The sequence below is a fragment of the Notolabrus celidotus genome, chromosome 18, assembly GCF_009762535.1.
Source record: "Notolabrus celidotus isolate fNotCel1 chromosome 18, fNotCel1.pri, whole genome shotgun sequence".
NCBI lineage: Eukaryota > Metazoa > Chordata > Actinopteri > Labriformes > Labridae > Notolabrus > Notolabrus celidotus.
Window position 1 is genome coordinate 26,884,278 of NC_048289.1, and position 24,046 is coordinate 26,908,323.

Sequence of the window (24,046 nt, forward strand, 5' to 3'; positions counted from 1 at the left end):
CTCTGAGTACAAATGGAGCCTTAATTTACAGCAGTGATAACAAACTGTTGCATCCTCACATTGTTGAGACATCTGCAGGGATGGTAAGACATTTTTCTGTCACTTACGCTCATGCTCATTATATCGTGCTCTTAGATTCCGGTGATGTCCTGATTGATTTCCTTGTCTAATGCAGACAGACTTCAGTGTTTATACACTCTGCATTTTCAGTTAGAGGACAAACCAGTCATGTGATCACTGATTTAACTTTTGTATACTGCAATCTTAGAGATAATGTTTTGTGATTTGATATGCTATTTGGGAAGTTTGTGTTGTTTTTAGTCATTCGAATATTGTCTTTTTTTATACTGTCGGGAAACCTTGTATCTCCATATTTCATAATTTAGTTATTCTTACAAAAAATCATGTTTTGGTCACCCTTAGTGCGTGGCATTGGGCATTACAAAATTTCAGCCAATGAAAAGCATTTAAAAGAGCTTGTAACTGAATCCTGGCTTGTTTTTATTTCCTGAAAAGGTGTAGTTTTTGGAGATATGAGGTTTCAGCCTGACAGCAGCAGTATGTATTTAGATCTTCCTGCCCGGGGACCACTGAAGCTTTATAAAGCTAACTCTGGCTCAGCAGCTGTGTCATGCATGGTCCCTGTCAAATAAACTACCTAACTAACTCCTTAACCATCTTCACCGGCTCCCCATACAGCACCGAATCCACTTCAAGATCCTGCTCACCACCTACAAAGCCCTTAATAACTCCACCCCCTCATACGTGACCGACCTCCTTAAACACCACTCCACATCTTGCCGCCTCAGATCTCCTGTCCTCACCAAGACCAAGCAGCGCAGCTAGGGGGAAAGAGCCTTCTGCCATCGCTCTCTCAACTCTCTGGAACCCTCTCCCTCCACACATCCTCAACCCTAACTCTCTTCAATCATTTAAAAAACCACCTCAAGACTTTCCTGTTAAAAAACCCCCCACAACACATAACCTCTACTCTACACCCAATCTCTCTTTGTTTTATTTTTTAAATTTTTGAATTTTTTATTTTTTTAATTGTTTTCACACTTTATGTAAAGGCTCTTTGAGTACCTAGAAAAGCATAATTTAAGTCCTATCAATTATCATGATTATTATTATTGTTGTTGTTGTTGTTGTTGTTGTTATTATTATTTACTAACTAACACACATGTTCCACCTTAGACTGGTTTTAAAAAGATAAAACAAGCTGCTCTTCTCTAACAGAAAGATGTTGTCAGATGTTTTTCACGGCAATAAATCTGCAACTAAAATCTGTAATGACATTGAAACACCCTGCAAAATAAAGGCTCCATGAATGATGACTCTTTCTTTTAATAATCACAACATTTGTGAAGAAATTAAATCAAATTGCTGCTTTTTTAAATCCCAGTGGACGGCTTGGGACTTCCACTTTTGGTCTTGGACTATCAGAGACAGATTCAGAATCAGAAGTACCTGACCCCACAGGGAAATTAAAGCATTACAGTTGTTCAGAGGTAGAATAAGTCAAATAAATTGATGAAACAGGAAATAGTTCTAATAAATAATAAATCTAAATAAAAATAGCAAATAATGTCCTTTAAGTGCATTGAAAGGAAAATCTGTCTTTTAAATCTAACAGCAGGTTTCTATGTTTTCATTTATCATGTTTATGATTCATGTTCTACTTTCTCAGTGTATTTATCATTTGTCTGACTTTAAACTTTGTAATGTGTTCCTGCTGATGTCCCTTCTTCTCTCCAAAGTTTGTCCAAATAAAGGTTACATAAGGAACTCAGCACATATGCAGGCTGTCAGGCTGTCAGGCTGTCAGGCTGTCACATCCTGCAGTGCCTCAGTCTGCCCACAGAGTGTCCCTCTAACAGCAAACACAGTGAGCCTCTGGGCCTGTGCCCACTGAAACAGAGGGACTCTGTTGAATATGGGCTCTAAACACTGACAGGTGTGGATGTGGGAGGAGAGGCCCGTAATGAGCGCGGCAGCTCCCTGATTGGCCGTTAGCGGTGGGTAGGGCCGCCATCACACCTACGTTTGTGTTGGTTTTGAATGGAACATTACATCCAGACTTGGTTACGCAACGGCTCCTGAGGCCCCGTTAATGGGTGATAATGTCACCAAGGAGACAGAGGAGAGAAAGAGTGAGGGAAGTGAAAAACAAGTCGCACGGTAAATTGGCTATAACGGAGACATCAGACTGTATTTGGACCGAAAACATCATAAAACGGAGCAGAGGGAGAAACATCGAGATTATTTGGCTGCTGCTGAGTTTGTGTGTATACCACAAGCATGCGTGTGTGTTTGTTTGGCGTACAAACATAAACATAACACAGTTGTGTCATTTTCCAGTCCTCCCAGTCCCTGGCTGGTCACTTACACCCCATTAGGTGTTTGTGGTCCAGTGACTGAGGAGAAAACACTTCAACCACATGAGGACGTAAACAAACTTCATCGGGTTTGCTTCTCTAATGAGACATCCAACCAACGGCTAATGAAGGATCCTCTTTTATTCATTCGGGTGTTTATTATGCTAATGTTCAGGTTGCTCTATAAAATATGTGACCTAGTTAAACACATGGATATTCTGCTCTTTATTAACAAGCATCTGTCTTCTGTAAAGTGGAGACAAAGCATCTTTAATGTTTGTATTTCATGTTTGTGCGATATTTCATTTTGTTTATAACGTTTGATCTTAAAAAAGTAAGATCTTACCAGATTCAGAGGGAGAGGCTTTTGGTTTGGGGGTACTGGCAGTCATCTCAGGGATAGGCGGCTGCATTTCAGTGCTGAAGGATGATAACTGCACAAGAAGGACAAACATTTTCAGCATTAGTGCTACAGCAGAATGGGTACTGGCTGAACATGTGTGATTGACACTGAAAATAGTCATCTGAAGAATATCTGTGATATAGATTTCAGTACTGGTGGGCCTCTGAGTCAATTTCAAAGGGCCACAAGAATCCCTAAAGTTTGTTCAGTTAAAATGATCCAAATAGCTCCACAATTTGTAGTAACAGATTTTAGAAATGGGAGAAAGAAGAGCAAATGTGTTGGATTGGAAATGTTGCAAGAAAGAAAAGTAAGATTGAGATATCCATATTTGTTTGGACAATAAGAAATTTTCTTTGAAATGTCCAAAAAACATAAAAGAAGGAACTTCTCAGAGCCCAAAGTTATTTTCTTTAAATTGCTTTTCCTTTACCAAAAAATCTAAATCCTAAAAATATTTTAATTGTATAGAAATTATATAAAAATCCCATATTTGTATAAAAACAGAAAAGGGGAAATTTGTCACATTGTATTTGCTGGCATCTGTAATTATTTCAATATATGGCCTTAATTAGTATTAATAAAATTAGTATTGATAAAACTAATCAGTTGTTACTAAATCAATTAATCAAATAAGTACTTCAGCACCAATTTGCATTCCTACACGACTTTCATGGCCTCATGATATCAACTTTGCCAACAACAGAAAGAGAAAGTAATAGCACTCATTTTATAGAGGTTGAATTTCCAGGTCTAGAGCTGAATTCTTTCTAGCAACTGTTTTCACGTTTTCATATAAAATGCCATTGAATGAAAGCCTACATGTAAAGCACACAGAGCATTTGAAACACATGACAGTCTTGACTAAAGGGAGGGGAACAGTCACGAGACAACTTTATTAATGAAGCAACAGTAAGCGCTGGTGAGAAGTGCTCTGAAACTGAGGCAGCACAAAAGACTGTGTTCAAGGACACAGGCCCTTTAAGAGGTAGTACTGTGTTTTTTAATATTTCAAAAACAACATTAAGTTAAATACTTGATGTGGATAAAATTTCAAATTGTGAGGTAAATGTGATTTGACTGAAGGCTGCTCTGAGCAGCTTGTTCAAAAAGTTACACGAGATTTCAGTAAGATCAAAACAAGATTTGCTCAAATCGTGACATCACCAGTTGAGGAATCCGGTTAAAGGCGCAAATGTGTAATTTTAAAAAGTGAAACACAACTTTGATATTTGGCAACAGTGAAGGAGGCTTCAAGAATGCTGTGTTTGGGAAAAAGCTAGGGAACTGAAATTAAGTGTTTCAGACAGAGGCTGAAATGAGGGTTTTCAAAGACAACAGTAAAGAAATAATGTGTACAGCTGTAAATCATGTAAAGCCACTACAAAGCTATCAGAGGCCTTTAAAATGAGCATCATCATCATACTGCCTCTTTAAGGAATCTTCTATGAGAGAATGAATGATTTAAAAAAGTAACCACAGGATGCTTACAGTGCTTTCTGGGCTCTCTGAAGGAGGTGATGGAGAAAGGTCAGAAGAGGAGTTCGAACAGGACACTTCCAATGCCGGTGCAGTCTGGGTGTGAACGTGTGCAGAGAATGAACCCAAAGGGTTGACATTGTGTTCCTGGATAACACTGGTTGGACTGGGGAACCTGACCTGATGCAGAGGCTCTTGGGGAACTGGCGGAGGAGTGGTAGGCATGGAGGGTGGAGACATAGGATGCAGCCAGCCTGGATGAGGGCTCTCAGAGAAACCATCAACTTGAGGCATATGCTCAGGGCTGTTGTAGAAGTTGTTCTGTGCTGGCATGCCCACTGTGGGATAAGAGGCCTCTACTGGTGAGGTCTGGTAATGCTGGGGGTAGACGGAGTGGTAACCTGATTGATGGGGGAGGTGACTGGGCAGCTGAGGGTGGTAGCCCGGGTAGGAGGGCATCCCTTGGTTGGGCATACCTGCAGGAGGGATGAAAGACTGCGCCATGCTCATCGCCATGGAAATGACATTCGCTAAGGAAAACAGGGGCTGCGTGTGAGGGGGCCACATGTTGGGGTGCTGGGGGTTCGGTGGGGACATGTTGACACCATCACCGCTCACAGGACTCGGGGTCTCGTTCAGAGGACTTGGGGAACCGGGTGCAGGGGAGGGGACGGAGGGAAATGTGGGGTTACTGGCTACACGCGTGAGGGGAGGATGGAGGGCTGGTTTTTGGGATCCAGGAGAGCCTGGGTAAGGGAATGGGAAGTGACTGTGGCCCATGAAGGGTATGTGGTAGTGCTGGTGGTGGGGCAGGAGGGATGCTGGGTTGTGGTGGTGCTGATAATGGAGTGGAGACCCTGGAAGACAAAGATGAATACGATTATAGCTCAAACATAAACAGAATGAACAAAGTGAACAAAACATAAAATGTCTTCAAGCTGCAATCTCTCTGTTGGCCTGCAGGGGGCGACCCTACTAGTCCTTTTACTGTGATGTCTGCTCAGGATGGTGAGTCCAAATGCTGATATTTTGTTGTACTCCTTTGTGAAAGATATGCTCACAAGTGAAGTTGGCTTAAGTCTTAAAATAACCTGTTCATAGGAGAGCACATTTTGCATGAACCTCCCAAACCTTGTTGTGCTCTGACCTGAAATCAGATCACTCAGTCTTCCTCACTCCTCAGGTTTTTATGAGTCCAACTCTTCCTACAGCCCTCGTCCAAAACTTACAGTTAAACCCCCCCTGTACTTTCAAATGATTGCTTTTTAAGTTGAACAGAGACGTTTTGTTTAAAGGAGCATTTAACTGTAATTGCATCAGGACCAGTTGCACACACAACTTGGATGTCTGTGAGCGATTTAGCATCAATGGAGCAAGTGAGGATGTTTTCTTTACTATTTATGAGCAGCTTAAATGGAACACACGTGTGTGTTTACTCAATGTTTTGGGTCTGATTGTGAAATTAAGGCGGTCTGCATTGCCTCATCACTCCTTCAGGGTAAAGTTAAGGATGCCAATGTCCTCCCTACATCCATTGATTTGACATTTACCTCAACAATGGCTCAACAGTTAAAGACCCCGCCTCCTGTTGCTGATGATGCAGAACAGGCTGTATTTTTTCCGTGCTGAAGGAAACATAGGTTTGGAAACACTCTGTGAGGGTGGCGGTTTGCCAAGGAGCATTGCGAAAGCGACATGTGGTGGACTTCCAGAAGTGAGAGGACACGAGACAAAAGGGGATGAGGATGTTTGAACGACCAATGAGACTGGAGCAAGGAACATATGGTAGATACTGTACGTGTGTTCCTTAATCGATTTCAAATGCTCTTTCTAGGAGACTTTTAAAAGGGGGGGTGGGAGCCTTTCTGGGAAATTCTGTCAGAGTTTGAGCTGGCACACAGATGTTGCCGCCTATCGCAGAACCGGAGAACAGCTTATGCTTCACAGCGACAGCATTCACGGCTCCCTAAAAGCCAGAAAGCAGCCTTCAGGTGAGGTAATTACCCAAGAGGCCCGGCTACAGAGCAGACACAGAAGAAGGCTTTGAGGTGTGGGGATGGCGGATGGCGCCATGCGAATGTCTGAACAATACGGAGAGCGGGCCCTGAGAACGGGAGGGAGGAAGTTTATGAGGTAGCTGAGCTGTGCTCCGACTTATTCTTTGCCAAAGGACTGTAACAATTTTTTCAGTGAGCTGACACAGTAAACAATGCTCGGTCTCTTTGTGCGAGGACCTGAGAGCTTTTTACCTGGGGCGTTGTGGAAAGACTGTGAGCGTAATAGGGGTCGCCCAGGTGAAGTAATGTCTGCAGTGAAGATGTCTCCGTTGGGGAGGAGAGGGAAGCCACGTGCAGCTACATGTGGGTTAAGATCTCCAAAGTCTAAGACAAGACACACACATGCATGAGAGGATGCACATGCACAGATATCAAAACACACATGCAATGATCATGTACAGTTAAAACACGAGATGAAACAAACAGATGCAGGTTAATGGGACATGCTGGGAGAGAAACAGTCTCTTTACAGGCAGCTGGCGCTCACTAAATGTTACTTTGTGAGTTTAAAACTTTTATAGAATGATTTAAAAACAGCAAAGAGTCATTCATTCACTTGATCACATCACGTTTAATTTCCTCAGGCAAAGTTAGACTACTAATAGGTGAATTAAGTTCATCAGAGCAGATTTGAGCCTTACCGGGTAGTGATGAGGAGGAGTTTGTTCGAGGCAGGGTGTGACTGTGCAGGTTGGGCTGCAAGAGAACACATTTGAGAAAATGCTGTGATTCAGCTGAAGAACAGAAACACTGCAGGGTTGAGAACAAGCACTTACAAGAGGGTACAGCTGGAATAGAGAGAGTTATGGGATCATATTAATGCATCATAAAATAGTACATGTAGTAAATCTGTCATTCCTTCACTGTCTTTAAGAGAGCTTCATTTATCCACAGAATGCCCCTTTAAACAAGGAGCTATAACGCTGGATGTCAGTGACCCTGAGGCTGTATAAGCACTGCTGGTCAGTGTAGTACATTGTGTATTAAGTGGACAATAAAGCAAAGACTAACACAGCTGTAAAGGATTTATTGGTAATTTATGAACAGCTGTTTCCACAATAAATTCTAAGTTATTGACCAGTTAATACGGCTGTTATTATGTCTTTGTGCTTTTTACTGAGAGTCATTTAACCTCATATTAAGAATAAGTGGCTGCTGTAATGCGGCTCCATGTGCAGAAAGGCAAATAAACTGGGAGTTCTTCTTCTGCTGATTTATTAAACCTGAGGGATGTCAGTGTGACAGTGAGGCTGACTTAGATTACATTGAATTATTTTAACTGACTGAGGATCAATTGCTTTAAATGTGAAATATTGCAGCAGCAAGATTGTAAAATTGCAAAAACAGTGATCTCATAAGTGTTTAAAGGCAAAAGATGTCTACCTCCTACTCTTTATTATATTGCAGACAGAGAGTATATTTAGTCCTGTTCATGTTAACATCTAATGTCTCAGTTTCTTTTACTACAGAGGTCAATTAGCTTAGCAGATAACTCCTGTTTCCACATTTTCATCAGCTTGCTTTGTTTATATCCATAGCTGAATAAATTCAGGATGACTTTGGTCGTACTCTGACTTTACTCTGACTCAGTTTCAATTTGCATCTCTTACATATTCTCTATTATTTTTCAGTGGGGAATTGGTATTCCTGCCTCTTTTAGGTCTCTTGACCTTCTTTTTAAGATAACACAACCTACATAGGATTTAGGATTTAGGATTGAGAAACAAGTCACAATAACAATTTCAATGCTCCTTTCAACCCTAAAATTAAGAGTTTAAATTTTTTTTCCAAATCTTGGACATTGTGATTTGATTCCATGCTGAATACAACCAGATTGCAATGTTGAAATCCCAATAAGGGCCTGAATCTTCATCAGCATATGAGTGAAAATGCTCACTTTGCTCCAGATAAATTAAAGCTACAGTGGGAAACTTTGGAGAACAAATGCTGTCACAGTTAACCATTTCAAACACACTGTTTTTCACGAGCTTGGCATCTAGCTTGAGCTTGTATGAGTTAATCCCAGTCAGGCAGAATGAGTGTAAATGAGGCATTGTGCACAGCTTAATCATCTCTCTTGTTTCTCTTTTCAAATAAATGATGGGATTAATTTTAAGCTTGCTTCAGCCACACAAATAATGTTTCTATTAAATGCTGTTTGGCTTTTGAAGACAACTTCATCAGGTATAAGAAAAATGCTTCAAAATCAAATTTCCTACCAAGCTTTGAGATCGTAAAATTGATTCCTATCATTATATTAGCATTCTTATGTTAGCCTTTAGCCCAAAAGTACAGCTCTACCTGAGTACAGCATCACTGTTAGCATTTCTACATTTCTAGTCCTATTAGTTTTTTTTTTCTTTGAGTGACGGTCAAAATAGCATCAGCTCAGCCAGCGTCTCTTTCCAGGGACTTAAGCTTCATTTATTCACCTCGTCTCTTTCCAGAAACTCTCAGAATAGCACCCAGTCCCAGAGTTACTACAGCCAAAAACAAGACAAACAGATGACTCTTGGGGCTCGTGGGTTCTCATCTGGGCTTAACCAGCTCTATCTGGACAGTGCTGGGAAGAGCAGCCATAATGGTTTGCGGGAGGGGATCCATGCCTTGTTTTAATCAGGTGCTGGAGTGGAGCCAGGAGAGATTTGTCCACAGCGGTTTGGGATAATTGTGCAGCCAGGGGGTCGGAAACATGGTGAACAAGGTAGAAGTTTACTGCTCTGATTTGTCTTTTGTTAACTTGAAACCGCACATTTTCATTTCCAACATCGTTTCTGAGCAGCGTTTATCTTTTTACTGGGAGATTCTGTTCTTTGTGTTCTGCAGAGGAACATATACATCCTCACAGAACAGACACTTCTTTCTCTCTAAGCAGACAAACTGCATCTGATGAGGCATTAGCTCATATCTCATACAGGCTGGCTCTGCTCCTAACAACTCCTGGAAGTCCTTCTTTTACAGTTTCACAGAATCCTGATTGAGAAAGGCTTCATAAATCCCAACATGAATTCTTTCATCCCTTCATTGTGGGCACATATTCTGGAAAGTTCATTATGGTGTGAGGACTGGAAACAATTTGTGCTTATGGGAACAAATACATGTGAATAAGGAGGCATGGAGTATGTTTCCACAAATCACAGCGACTTTATGACATTAGTGCTTTTAGTAACATAATGTTCTGAATGAAAGCACAGCCTCAGGTGGCACAGGAACAGGAACACTTAACCTTCTGTCTTCAAGGGGCGAGTCTCATGAGGGAAGTGGACAGTGTGGAAAGCACTCCACTGAGGTTTTTATTTCCAGTGAAGGAAGCGCTACAGTACAGCTTTCCATTTACACCAGATTTATAGTCCTGGCTGAGATAAGAGACGATATAGCTGCTGTAATTTACGAGGATCAGACGGGACAATAAAACGCTCAGCTACTCTAACTTCCTTTGTTCTCAGCTCACAGTGCTGCGATGTGGTTTACAGAGAAGATAGAGAAGGAGCAGGTGTTGTGATGCTGACCTGAGAGGAAGACAAAGAGTTAACCCCGTTGTGGAAAGCAGGCTGGGGGTATCGGTGCCCGCCTGGGTGGACCGGCTGCTCTTTGGCCATCAGAGATTCGGCGCGTTTGATGATGTCGCCCATGCGGTAGATGAAGCCCTCCTTCTCTGATGGCAGGATGAACTCATTGTGCACCTAGTAGACAAAAGGTACGATGAAATTAGATCAGACGTATACGTAAGAAGTAAAAAAAGACACCAATGCACTTAAGGTAACAATCTCAAACAGTCTTGTTCCCTCAACTGATGTTGAGAAGAGATGGCTGCATGTGTGTGCCTTGGATTTTTTTATGAAGCACAGTTGAGTTTACATTCTTTGACTGAGTTTACTTTAAACTCATGCAACATCTCTTCTACAGATGAACTGAAAACAGCAAGCCCAAAGTCTCCAAAGAGCCCCTGTATGTGATTAATACAAAGACCCCGAAGCACTTCTTCTTCTTTGACTTCAGATTCAACAGCTCTTTGTTTTGTTCTCCTCTGAAGAAACCCACCAAAATGCTAGTTTCTTGTTAAAGGGATGTTTCATGTTTTTTGAAGTGGGTTGTATGAGTTTAATGTCACTAATAATTGTACTAGCCACATTGGGTGCCTCTCATCTCAGCCCTTTAAATGAGAAACTGCAGGGAGAAACAGCATGCAAGCTAGGCTGCAATTTCTGCAGATGGGGCCGCTTCTGCAACTTAATTTAGCTGATTTTGAAAGACTCTAACCCATGCACTCATCTCAGTTTAGGTGTATGCACTACTGGGGATTTTTTATCAGCACTTTACATTGCCACCAGGAAGCCCATTCGTTTTGCACTATTTTCAGATGCATCTACAATGCACATCACTGATATATTGTCATTATTTGACATTTTTGCATCTCAGTTTTGCATCATGTGAAGCAGGAAACGCCTAAGATCACCCAGTGTACACAGTGATGTGTGTAGAGTTTGTTATATCAGCTCAGTCTTTCCCTTCAGCAGCTCACACAGTGTATTTTGATAATGTAAAGATGACGTGCAGATCATGGGTTGTGTCACTATGCAATGAAAAACAACGAGAGCCAAACACTTAGTATGAAGACGCACTTTCATTTGGCTTTTCTGGTTTTCAGATTTAACCCCTAAATATTGAAGAAGTCAGTAACAAACTTTGGCGTTCAGGATAAAACCATAGGCTGTGTAAAACATGGATATAGTCTGTGAGACGTCACCCACTGATTTCTGAAGTTGGTCGCCATATTGGAAAAACTGACTCCAAGTAACTATTGGCTGAACTAGGAGCCAACAAAGAGGTATAGAGTTGAGGCACACCTGTCAGTTAAATCCTTAAAGTGCCTTTAAATGCCTTAAAGTTGCAGTATTATACACTAACATGAAGAGGAGTAGGCAGAACGTACAATAACCTTACACTCAAGCTCTGTTAGAGTAAATATGTTTGGTTACTTTCCACACTTTTAAAGGACTAGATTGTCCCTAGATTACTAACTAGACATGCAGTACTTGTTTTCGACTGGTGTACCCATCTGTGAAATCTACCCACCAACCCAAACAAACCCCCACCCGCCCTCAGCTTAATGCTTATTCTTGGGGAAAGAGTGCATAAATCTTGTCTTGTAAATCCACAGTACAGTAGTTCATGAGAGGAGCTTTTGACTTTTGCATATTCATGCAGTTCTGAGTGTTGTTGGTAAATGTGGGTTGGGGCGTGGCGACCATTTCCTGTCAGCATGGCGTAAATCCGCCCCACTTTAAGAACCGGGGGGGTTTCTGGGATGCCATATGCCCCTGCTGTGGAGGGACTTTGTAAACAAAAGCCTACTGTGTTTTAAGAACAGAACTAAAAGTGCACACGCTGCCTCAAACAGGCTCGTATAATGTATAAACTGCCTCTACGCTCTAATAAAGACAATGAGAGGGGGGGGTGAGCTGCTCACCTGCGTCACTCACTTCTCTGACAGTCAGATATATTATCATATAGATTCAGGATCAACAAACAACAGGCTGTTAAAGCAGAGTGAATCACGAGGACGTTCAGCTCAGATAGAGCTATCTTATCAGCTGACAGGGTGAGATCATTTATTTATTTCTGAACAAATCTTTCAAAGTGCCAGGAGGTCCCGTCTCTGGAGGAAACTGATTAGTCACTTTGTTAACCCTTCAGTGACTCAGTAAAACCCTTTTATTCCTCACATACAGGGAAGTATACACGAGCTCTGAGATTAAATATTCAAACATATGAATCTGTGTTCTTCACGGCTGCAGCACTCCGTGAAAACGAAACATGATGGATGTCTTGAGCATCACTTGAAACATCATTAACCCAGATTCAACCTCACATGTTTGTTATCTTTGGATATGCTGGCACACACAAACAACATGAGCAATGTTTTGCAGCACAGCATGAATTTGTTACAGCTGAACCACGGCTGGGTTCTTGGAGAGCACGACATGAAATGACTGTCATTTCAGTATAAAAGCTAAAGATCCTCATTACAGTCTACCTAAGGTTTTTGCTGCTACAGAGCTGCTCTCAGTGGCTAACGTTAGCAAACTTCCGGTAGCTAACATAGACAACATTGAGACTGTTTAGTGACCTACAAATTATGATTATAATTTATAGATTCTAAGATGTGAGAGGAGAAAGTTTTCATATCTAGACGGTTGAAAAAATGGACGACATGACAGCTGAGGCCAAAACACTTGGAGCTCCCCCTACTGACAGGTTGCAAAATAGGTCATAAAGCCCGCCTCCTCCATGTTAACAGATGGAACATGAGTCAAACTACAAAATATGAATACATGTTGAATACTTTTTTCTCAAACATGCTTTCTGTCATTAAAGTTCACTCTGTTTGTGCAGATTTATGTCCCAGGGCTCATTTTTTGGAGAAGTTTATCTTTAATTAGTCATTTAATGTAAAATAAAGGGGGATGTGACATCATGATTGACAGCTCTGTTGACCAATGCGGGCTCCTTCAGCATTCTGTATCAGATTAACAGATTATCAGAGTAGAGGAGGAACGGCGAGAGAAAACACAACAAACACTAACACAAGAGCCATTAAACTTCCCATAGCCTTGAGTGTCTGCCTCAAACTGACAAAAGAGTCTGTTCTGCTGTGGACGGGACCCACCTGAGGGATCTTTGACATTCTATTGGTGGGTTAAATGTATGTTTTTGCTAGCAGCAGGGGTGAGATGTCAACAAAGTACCTCCATTAGCTAATCCTTACTGCTCAGACTTGGGCTCCAATGATGCAAGCACCTGCTGCATGGGGTATTTTGGTTTCACTCTTTGTAGGCGAACACATGCTGGCCATCTTTATATACAGCCAAGATTTCTCAGCAGGTTTATGGTAGCAAAGAAAGAAAAGCACCGGCCTGTTTCTCATGAAACTTGGACGAAGGGTGGAGGATGGGATAGTGAGAAAACTTAAAATCTTTGGAGCTCATTCAGCAAAAAGAAAAGCAGCTTTAGTGGACTCTAAAAGATTCTTATTGCATGGTCCTGCTTGCAGATTTGCATGTAGTTGAAGAACGGACTATCCACTTTGATGGTAGTCTGCACTCTCTAGTTGCCGGTAATTTTTTTGCTATTGTAGCCAAAAAGATCATCCGTATTACGCAATGCAATATGATTAAAGATGGAGGATAATATCTGTGTTTGATTTGCAATATCATCCATGACTAATGATTGATGTCCCAGAGCTAAAGAGTTACCAAACTTAATCATTTATTGACTTGGACCAAAACTAGCCGAAATTCAATTCCATCCACGCCTTGAGTAAATAATGAGACAAAGGCAAAGAAGCTCTGTCTCTAACCAGATTGAAACTTGGTGGATCTTTGAGCAATGACTCACCATGACAGCCGCGATGTCTTCAGGGTTATCTCCATCCAGATCAAACTTGAACGTCACCATCTTGTCATTGTGCGTCTGCAGCTGACACTCCACCACGCGGTCCACTTTATCAGAGAGCTGCAGGAAAGGATGGACAGGATCAATGAGGAGCGATGACAGGTGTCTGTTTACCTTCTAAACCACTGAGCAAAGTTAAACACAGCACCGACAATACATATGTGTGTGTGTGTAAGCAAACATAAAGCTGTGTGAGTCTACTGTAAAACGCAGTGTGTTTGTGTTTGTGTGTGTGTCATTGTATTTTGCACTGTTTGCACCACATGTGGTTATGCATGATGTGTTTGTCTCGACTTCCAGTGCAAACACGCTCACTCAAAGACCTCAGAGTGTCCAGATCAGATGAGAAATGAGCTGCGGTTGGCGTGGAAAGGGCAGCACAGATACAGATAATGTTCTGTAACCAGGGTGGAGCTCCATTGCGAAATCATAAATACAATAAACCCCACTACCTCAATCATTCAACACAGCTGTTTGATTTATTTGTTTATGATGTGTTTAATCCATTTGTAGAGTTGTAATGAAACAAAACTTCTGATTTATCATACCCCCGTGATGCGGAGCCTCGACCGAGCCCTCCTCCTGAACAGCTTGGTAGCACTCCGCCTCGCAGCCGTCCTCTCGTTCTTCTCTGACAGGCCCTCGTAGCCGTCGCTCAGACTTGAAGTCACATCAGAGGCGTAGCTGCAGAGAGACGAAACATGCTTCTGGTTAGAAGAAGCCACTAACACATTCTTCATGCTGTAATTTCAAAGCAAATTAGCAGAAGCATGGAAGGAATTGAATCAATCATGACCGATTATTAAAACATCACAGATAATAATACAGTAATAAACATCCCTCTGAAGTGTCAGAGTGGCATGTGTCACATCTGAGCTAAACAACACATTACAAAGAGGCGTTTCCAGCGTCTATATATGAAGCTGGTGTCCGTCCAGAGAAAGCAACACGTCCATGTGATCTGTTGTATTTATACAATGATCGGGGGTTTGGGTTTCTGAGAAGCGGAGAACATTCAGCATGTTTTATAAAAAGCTTTGGTTCAGCTAATTGCGTCTCATGGGCCTCGCTTTGGGAGTGCTGTGGTCACAGACTCCCCTCCATCCACAGGTGGGTAACGTTTACAGACTGGCAGTGTCCGCCTGTCTCTATTTAGAAAACCTCCACTCACGGGTTACTTCAGTTTAGAGTCAGGATTATGTTCACCTTTAATTACTAAGTACATAAAATAAGTTAAAATAAGAGAGTTCTGTTTTTGGATTTCAGAACTGTTTGAGACTTTCCTAGAAAGAGAATCAAGCAAACAGGAGAACTTTCTGCCTCCTATTGCTGTCAGGAAATGTGATTCTGATCTAGACTTGACATTTGTTTCATTCTATACTCTGATTCAGAAAACTGGAAATTAAAATCTAAGCAGGCAGCAGTTTAAGTTCTTGTATTTGATATGGAGAAAGCAATAACAGTGGAAGCTGCAGCTACTGCATTTTGCACAACTTAGTTCAGTGTCAGCAGTTAAAGCTAGGAGGAAAGGAGGCTTTCTTAGGTTACATACAAAGAAAAAGAGAAAACGAAAGACACAAATGTGACACAAGTTGAGGATTTGCTGCCTTTCTTTGAGTAATGTCATTTCAAATTTAGTACCCTTGTCTTTGTGGACCTATGTTCAGACAAAAGAGGAAAATGAGAAGTCTCCTTGAGTCGTGCAATTTTAAAAACATCCCTGTCTCTGAGTAGAAGATGGACCTCTGATAGCAAACTGTTATTACAGAGACAACCTTATTTATGTATCTTCTATTCTGAGCTCCAAAAACAAAAACAAAGCCTCTCTCTTTGACATCCTGGAAAACATAGAAAACATGGAAAACATTGAAAAACATGAAAACATGAAAAACATTGAAAACATGGAAAACATGGAAAACAGGGCCTCCTCAACATCAGAGACCCCGTCACAGAGAAACCTGCGAGGGTCCATGTTGCCTCGCTGTAATAAAAACACACCAGAGCCAGTCGATCGCCTCCAGCTTGTTGTGACAGCCCCACAGATGTGGAGGAGGAGGAGGAGGAGGAGGAGGAGGAGGAGGAGGAGGAGGAGGAGGAGGAGGAGGAGGAGGAGGAGTTAAAGAGGTAACACCAGACATCTCTACTAGATTCATATTGATTTCCAGGTCTCTGACTTAATTAAAGACAGGACTATGGATCCCCTTTGTTCTTCGGGTGTGAAAAAAAGAGGGGAGTGAAGAGAACAGAAGGATGAAGACCATTACCTTTCCACAGGAGAGTTGAAGCCGCTCTGGGGGGCCGAGTTGCCATGTTCAATGTTGTTGGAAACAGCAATGCTCTGTGAACAGAAATTAAAGTTGTAGTAAGGTAAATATGGATAAAGACCTCCATTGACTCTTTAATTTCAGGCCCTCGGTACAGGATAGTGTCCAGGAAACATTTTACACATGCTGAGTTTAAGATGAAAAAGTCCCTGATTTCATCAACACAACATATTCCCTTTTTTTAATGGAGCATTACTTTCTGCTCTAACTAACCATGAAATCTCTTGATCTGGAGATTTGCTTTGGTTGACATTTCGGGCTTTTAGTAAAACATCTTAAAAACTATTTGAGAATCTGCCATTGACTTTGGCGCATATTTTCCTGCCCCCGCCCGGATGACCTGTAAAGACTTGAGGGATCCTCTGACTTTCTATCCAATCGTCCAAATCAAAACCAATTCTTTGGATTTGGTTCAAAAATCTGTGAAACTAAAAAACACTTCAATCAGAAACAGATTGTTTGGGAGCTTCTTCATGCTCTCTGGGTCTCAATCCTTTATTCATGTTTGTTCCCCACTTCTTATGTTCAAAGTAGGGCTCTATGGGAATGTTTGTTATGCATTATTTGTTGTGCTAAAATATATAATTAGCATGCTAACTAAGATATCAAACATGGTGTAGTGGGAAACCAAGTCAGTGCCATCAGGAAGAAACTGTGGAGGCAGTTAGGCGTGTGCAGCTCCTGAGACCAAGACAAGAAGACATTGAAGTGTATCATATTGTATTGTATAGTTTAGTATCTCATCATATTGTATTGTATAGTTTAGTATCTTATCGTATTGTATAGTTTAGTATCTCATCGTATTGTATTGTATAGCTTAGTATCTTATCTTATTGTATAGCTTAGTATCTTATCGTATTGTATAGTTTAGTATCTTATCGTATTGTATAGCTTAGTATCTTATCTTATTGTATTGTTAGTATTGTATTGTTTAGTATCTTATCATTTCATATGTATAATATTGTATTGTATAGATTGTATCTCATCCTGTGTATTGTTATGATCGTATTGCACCACATCGTATCATACTTTATTGTATCGTATCATAATGTACCATTTCATTTTGTATCCTATCATATCTCATTGTATCATATCTCATTGTATCACATCACATTATCTTGTTTTGAATTGTTTTTAGCTTTATTTTATCTTATTGTATTGTAGCATTTCTATTGTATTGAACTATACTGTATCGTACACCTTCGTTTTCAATCATCAAGTATCGCTTTGTATCATTTTGTATTGAATCCAAATTTAACTTATGATATTGAAACATTCTATATCCTATCATATCTTGTATCGTATCTTTATCTTTTCTATTATATTGTAACATTAGTTCTGTATTGTTCTGTATCATTCTGTATTGTGTAATAATATATCATATGTATCTTATACCAGAATCCTAGCTCACATCAGAACTTGTTTATTATAATAAGCATGTATGGCCTAATAGATAGGTGGGACAAGGGATATAACAGTATCATAATCAGGGGAACTGTCTCATGTATGCTAAGAATGTGTGAACAGCACATTGTTTATCCCTTCTATGGATTTAAATCATGATTTCTCTCCTCACTGGCTCTTGAGGTTTTTGTGTACCTTAGCTCACATCAAACCTATCATCAAAACAACATTAAAAACTCCGTCCTTTACATGTCTCTTCTTTTATTTACTTCTCTTGCATAAAGGGAAAGAGGCACAACTGACTGTGCTACAATAATCTGCACTGTAACTCTATAATATGTACTCATTTTTCATTTTATGTCATATTTGACATCTTTTATTTTCTATCTTTATTGATTTAGGTCTGTTTTTCTTTCTTTTGCTCATTGTTTTATTCCCTTCTGTGCTCTTCATATTTGTTTATTGTTTCAAAGAGGAAACATCAGCTGTAATCAACATGTTCATCTTCAACTAATTGAATGAAAACAAAGTTTGATTTTCCTGAACGTCAGTGTCTGTTGCTTTCTTTTGCAGTTTCTTGGCCTGTGTGCAGCACCATGAGTTGCCTCTGTGTTTGAACATATAATTAAAGCTGCCGTGTCTCATTGTCAGGTGATACTTCCATCTTTATGTAACCAAACTCTCCCTGTCAGCAGTGTATTAGAGGGATTAATGTTTGTGAAGCAGATCTCGTGAAGTCGTTCTCTCTGCACTTTGATAACAAGCTCTTCATGGAGGCCACTCACCGAGGGGAAGCGGAGGGCCGGGATGGAGAGACCGTTTGCGGTGGGGGTGTCAGGGTGCTTGGTGGGAGGGGTCACAGGGGAGTTAAAGCTGCCGGCCTCCAGCGGATCCTGAAGCCCAGAGGAGCTCAGATAGCCGTCGGTCTCGCAGTCAGCTGTTTAAACAAAAGGATAAAAACCATAAGCATGTGACCGACTGTGGCCTGACTGACACAAACAGTACAACACACACAGACACACACACACACACATTTAAGGACCCCAAACTGAGACCTCACACTCCAACACATACTCAATAAAAACTGTGGGTTAGACCTGCTCGGAGGGGCAGACTTTATTAGAGCACTGAGAGGAATATTAAGGCTGTTGTTTTAAATTAAGAAGAAGGAAATGTTCATTAAGTACAACACACACACACACACACCATGAGACTTACAGAGACTGAATAATTTAGTTATCCACAGTTTCACATTTCTCTGTATGTCTCCCATGTGCTCTAAAGTCTGAACAACTTCCTGTTCAATAACGTTGTGCAGCTACACACGTGTCTCCAGGGTTTAAGATTCTTAAAAATGAAGAAAAACAAACCAAGAGGTTTAAAAAGTGGAGCTTAGGCCGGCTCATTTCATGAACATGTTTATGTTTCTTAGTAATGACATTTCCTGAAGTACAGTTTAATCTTAAGTAAAGTTTAATTTCAGGAAGCCTTTGCTTCAACATTTCAGAGTGAATATCCTACAGTTATTGGTCGCTTTTATGCTGAAAAATCATGATCTATTTATGACTATGATACTTTTATATATTGATAAAAGCATCCAAAACAGACTACAAATAAATATAATTGAATGTTAGCTTTATCTTAAACTATTTAGATTTAAAAAAGATCCCTACATATGAATGCATCAGCAAAAGCAGCTCAATATTTTGACAAATAATGAAGTGAAATTAAATCAAAGATGGAGCACGGTCACTTTTCTGACGTCTGTTTGAAGTGTGTGTCTTTATCTGTGCATTGCAGCTTTTTCTGTATGTTTTTGGGCATATTTGCTTTTATGTGATATGACAGTAGAAGAGAGACAGGAAATGTGGGGAGTAGAGAGAGGGGGAAGACATGCAGGGAAGGGTTGTGGCAGGGAGTCGAACCAAAGACCTCTGTGACAAGGACTAAAGCCTCTCTACATGGGGTGCATGCACTGAAACTGCCAGGCCAACTAGCGCCCCCCAGTAATGTTTCTGTTTTTATCCCCTGTCCACGTCACTATGGATTAAATATGTTAATTTACACTCTTGCAAACTTCTGCATGTTGAATTTTAACTGTTTATTTACTTTCATTGTCTGTCTAAACTAAATGGACCTTACATTTTACTGACTAAATATTTTCTAATAGCCTGGTTTGGCTAGTTTTGTTTATGTTAAAGACCTGAGTAATGCTCCCACAGCCTTTCAATTGTTCAATAATTTACAAATGTATTATAATATTTTGCACTTTAAGAGCTAATTATGATCCAAAAGCAAATATTTTTCATTCAGTTCTACTGGGACCTCCAGTTTAGCTTAGTGGGGTCCCATATCAGAGACTTCAGTCCACATTGCACCGGTCGTAGGATCAATTCCCAGTCCCAGCATGATTTGGTGCATGTCATTCCCCCTCTGTCTCCTCATATTTCCTGTTTCTCTCAAGCTGTTCTATCAAATAAAGGCAAAAAAGCCCAAAAAGTCATCTTCAAATTAAAATATCTGTGTTTTAAAGTTATTATGAATCATCAAAAGACTGTGTTCATATTTTCAAGTTGGTTTATGAAAAATGTGTTAGCCTCAGACCTTGCTAACCATGAACTAAATGTCAAAACATGCACATGTTTGAATGTATTAGTTTAACCATGATTGAAAAACATGAGAATCCATCCACAAGGAGGTGTTAAGTGTTAAGTTCTGAGGCTCACAGTTAGCAGAGGACAGGCTGTTGTGCCGGATGTGAAAGTGCTGGTCCGCCTCAGGCTCCTCTGGCTCAGCAGGGTAGCTGGAGCTGACCCCAGAGTCCACAGAGCTGGTGACGGGAGACAGGAGTGGTGCGGGAGGCGTGTAGGTTGGAGTTGGGGACTCTGCTGCGGTAACTTCACCGACTCTAACTAACAGAGTCTGAGGCTCTGGCTCTTCATCTATGGCCTCTTGCTCCAGCTTCTTCTTCCTCTCCTCCGCCTGTCGCCTCAGCTTCTCTCTCTGCCTCTTGATGGCCGTCACCCTGTCCCTGATGGCCTTGGCCACGAGCTTGAAGTCCGCCTCGCACACAAACCCGAGCACAACCTGCATAACAAGACAGAGAGGCGGTCAGGGCACAACATAAACACTGTGTATATGTCACAGTTCATGGTGTGGAGTATGCAGACAATCGATGCAGGTCTGTTGAACTAACTGACCTGAGCAGGTCAGTATGCAGGTCAGTGTTAAACCAGAGGACATAAACAGTCCTCCATGGACTTCATTAAACATGGCTGAGAGCTTAGTGACATCACACTTTGATTTCTGAAGAGGCGTGATGAAGCTCAAAGGTGGTGGTTGCCTCTTTAAAAATGCAGACATTTTGCCTATTTTTGAAGATGTGCTGCCTCTTGAGGTCAAGATGTTGTATTTTGGGATTTTACCTCAAGATTGGTTGAAAAATGACAAGTATTTAATGAACATTCTGCTGGTTGCGGCTAAAAAGGCGTTAACCAGGAAATGGTTGACACAGAAGAGCCCAACTCTAAATGGATGGATGGACATTACAATGGACATTTACAACATGGAAAGACTACAGCACTTGTGAATCACAGGTCAGAGCAATTCACTGCTAACTGGAGGAAATGGGTTAATTTTGTAACCCCCCCATAGACCAGATTTTATTTTCACTGCTTATTAGTTTTATTGTATATTTTAAATTAAGAAAAGACTACTCCCTTGTTGTACATAATTTGATTTTAGTTTCTGTTATGTTATTTTAATCCTGTTGGTATATATGTGATTTTGAAATTGTGATTTCAAAGCTTATGTGGAGAATGTAGAGATGATGTATATGCCATGGAAGTGTTAAAAAAAATGCAGACAGCAACAAACTAGCACACTGTTTGTATCATTTCCCATCAAAGTATCACATTATACTAAACATAAGTCATATTCACCTGAAAAGTACAGATATTAATCTTATATCAAAGTATTACCTCCACTCTTGAAATAATATTACATGATAATTTAACAAAACTTGTCTGGACAATTTTGCTCAACCTTTATTTTGGATTTTAATAAAGTTTTTTGTAGACTTGTCTGGTGTTGTTACTTAAATTTGCTAAGATTTGAGTTATTGCAGTGTAGTTGAGACACCCAAATAGCTACACTGCTTCCACCTGTCAGTCAAATTGGCCACGCCCCTAATTGTGTCTAATAAGGTTTAACTCTGAGGCTCACTATAATTAAAACAGATGAGTTATCTAAAGAAAATGAGCTCTTAAGAGAGAAGGTATTGGCCTCGTACCAGGGTGCAAAAGTGTTTAAGACATTTCAACATGGGGCCTAATGGGGATTGACCATAGACTGTATAAAATATGGACATAGTATCCGTGACATCACCCATCTGTTCCTGAAAGCTGTTTGGAAGCAAATCGACGGCGGCAGCCATATTGGAAATGCGGAACTCAACCAGGCAGATTGTGCCGTAAAGGGGCGGAGTTTGAGCCTCTTAGCCAACAGCTATGTGTTCCCGACCGGGAGTCAAGTCAGTCATGTCCTTATTTGGGCAAAAACTCGTAATCTTAATATCTTTGAACCGTTGCGTTAGAAAAAATTCACCCCCGTACAGTGTGTGCCGATAGAGAGATTAGCTACATAGAGCCAAGCCGTTTTTTGAACCAGGCTGTAAACATGTTTATTAATTTATTTATTAATGCTGCAAAGATTGTCTTTTTCCCATTCATGTCTATGTGGGTTCCGCTGTTTCTGCAGCCAGCCTCAAGCTGATTCTCGATGTATTTCAGTTTATAACATTTCCACATGGACTTCATCGTTTGAGACCGGAGGTTGCTGCTTGGGATTGGCTCACTCTTGGAGTCAGCCTCAAGTGGACACTTGAAGAACTGCAGTTTTTTTGCACTTCCACACTGTCTTCATTTCTAAGCACCACATGTTGCCACTTGGCATTAATGCAAACATGTGATTTGTCAAACTAAAGCATATTGATTGCATTCTTCCGTCAGCCTCTTGTGACACACTGTCCAGCAGAGTGGGACACTCAGTCCTGGCCCGGCTCTCAACACATAGTCGGGTTACAGCAGATCAGCCGGACTAGATGTCCCCTGCTGATACCAAATTTGATCTTGATGAAAACTACCACAAAGAGGTAAACAAGTAAGGAATTGTGGCTCACATTTTCATTAAAAGTGACCTCTGTGGAGACGGCTGTGGAGGACGGGGAGGGGCTGTTTCGTAACAAGCAAGAGAGCCATTATATTATTAAAGACGTGACCCTGGCTGCTTCCTGAGACACGCTCTCACATTTCCAACTGCTGATGATTAAATGTTGAGCCGTGCCCTTGACACTCTGCGAGGCGTTGTCTTTATGGGCTGAACAGGAGCGGTTGTAACAGAATGATGAAATGATGCATTAAAATGCTCAGGTGCATTAGAGAGGCTGCTTTCACTGTTAGGGGTCAAGGGTCAAAAGACAGATAATGAGGGATTTTTACTTCACAAATAATGTCAGTCTCCTGATTTAACATCTGTTTGTACCTGTTACATAAAAAGCTTCTCAAAGCTGCCTCCTGCATCATAACGTGTTGCTCTTTCCTTCAAAGCATCCTTTTTGTTAAGAGACCATGGTGTCTAACTAAGAGCATTAGTGTCAACTCCACATCCACTCAGTCTCCCCCAAGAAAACCAATAAAAAAGCATCATCATCAATCATGATCAGGACAAAGAACAATCTATGTCTTGATCTGAGATCAATTTTTGTATTTCCTCACTAATGGCTGCTAAAAAACAGGACCCATAAAGTCGTAAAGATTGACCAATCAGCATACTGTCTTCGTGTGTCGACCTACCATCTCCTGAGACACCTCCTCGGGCACATCTTTGTAGAGCTCAAACAGAAACTCGATGGCGTTGTTGTCCTTATACTTCCCGTGGAGCTTCTTGGTGTCGTCCATGCGCAGCCACAGCTTCAGACCCGACTTCACCATGTCGTCCTCCTCGGCCAGCTCCACGTGCACGCCGTTGTTCTCCTGGAAGAAGGGGTGATCCAGGAGGTCCTGAATGGTGTACCTGCAGGAGGGATCAGTCATCTGCTTTTAGACACTCAGGCTACTTTTAGGATTGGAGTTTTGGTTGTGATCTTTGGGCAGTGCATTAAAATAGCCAAGACTCTGTTGTGGAATTCATCGTATGGGCTCAAAATCCCTTCCAAAAACCAGTGAACACAGTTTGATGCTGCATCCACAAATGCAGGTTATAATTGTGCCATGTTCCAGAAACACAGGCCACGTCTCTGTCCATTTAAGATGGACTGAGACGAAGTGGAAAAATGTCCTGTGGTCTGACGAATAAAAACTTGGCTTTCTTTTTGGAAATCATGGACAGAGCGTACTCTGGACTATTTTCAATTAATGACAGGGTTGAAATGATTTTCAAACCATCAAATTCTGTTTTATAAGCATTGCCAGCAGTGTCCCAACTTTTTTTGGACTTGGGGTTGTTATAAAAATACAAGTTTTGAGCCAGAATCTTGTCTTAGTTTAT

General features: G+C 41.0%; 1 protein-coding gene across 1 annotated transcript in view; it reads right to left on the minus strand.

Annotated features, from left to right (window-relative positions):
• The window catches only part of wnk4a (WNK lysine deficient protein kinase 4a), a 64,614-nt gene that overhangs the window by 4,588 nt on the left and 35,980 nt on the right, over nucleotides 1-24,046 (minus strand). The window contains exons 7-17 of the mRNA XM_034707210.1: nucleotides 23,353-23,572; nucleotides 20,227-20,587; nucleotides 18,286-18,437; nucleotides 16,037-16,110; nucleotides 14,321-14,456; nucleotides 13,716-13,832; nucleotides 9,827-10,000; nucleotides 6,959-7,013; nucleotides 6,510-6,641; nucleotides 4,273-5,117; nucleotides 2,725-2,812 (exon numbers count right to left, since the gene is read on the minus strand). Of these exons, the coding sequence (XP_034563101.1) occupies nucleotides 2,725-2,812; nucleotides 4,273-5,117; nucleotides 6,510-6,641; nucleotides 6,959-7,013; nucleotides 9,827-10,000; nucleotides 13,716-13,832; nucleotides 14,321-14,456; nucleotides 16,037-16,110; nucleotides 18,286-18,437; nucleotides 20,227-20,587; nucleotides 23,353-23,572 (2,354 nt within the window). The remainder of the gene's footprint in view (nucleotides 1-2,724; nucleotides 2,813-4,272; nucleotides 5,118-6,509; nucleotides 6,642-6,958; nucleotides 7,014-9,826; nucleotides 10,001-13,715; nucleotides 13,833-14,320; nucleotides 14,457-16,036; nucleotides 16,111-18,285; nucleotides 18,438-20,226; nucleotides 20,588-23,352; nucleotides 23,573-24,046) is intronic.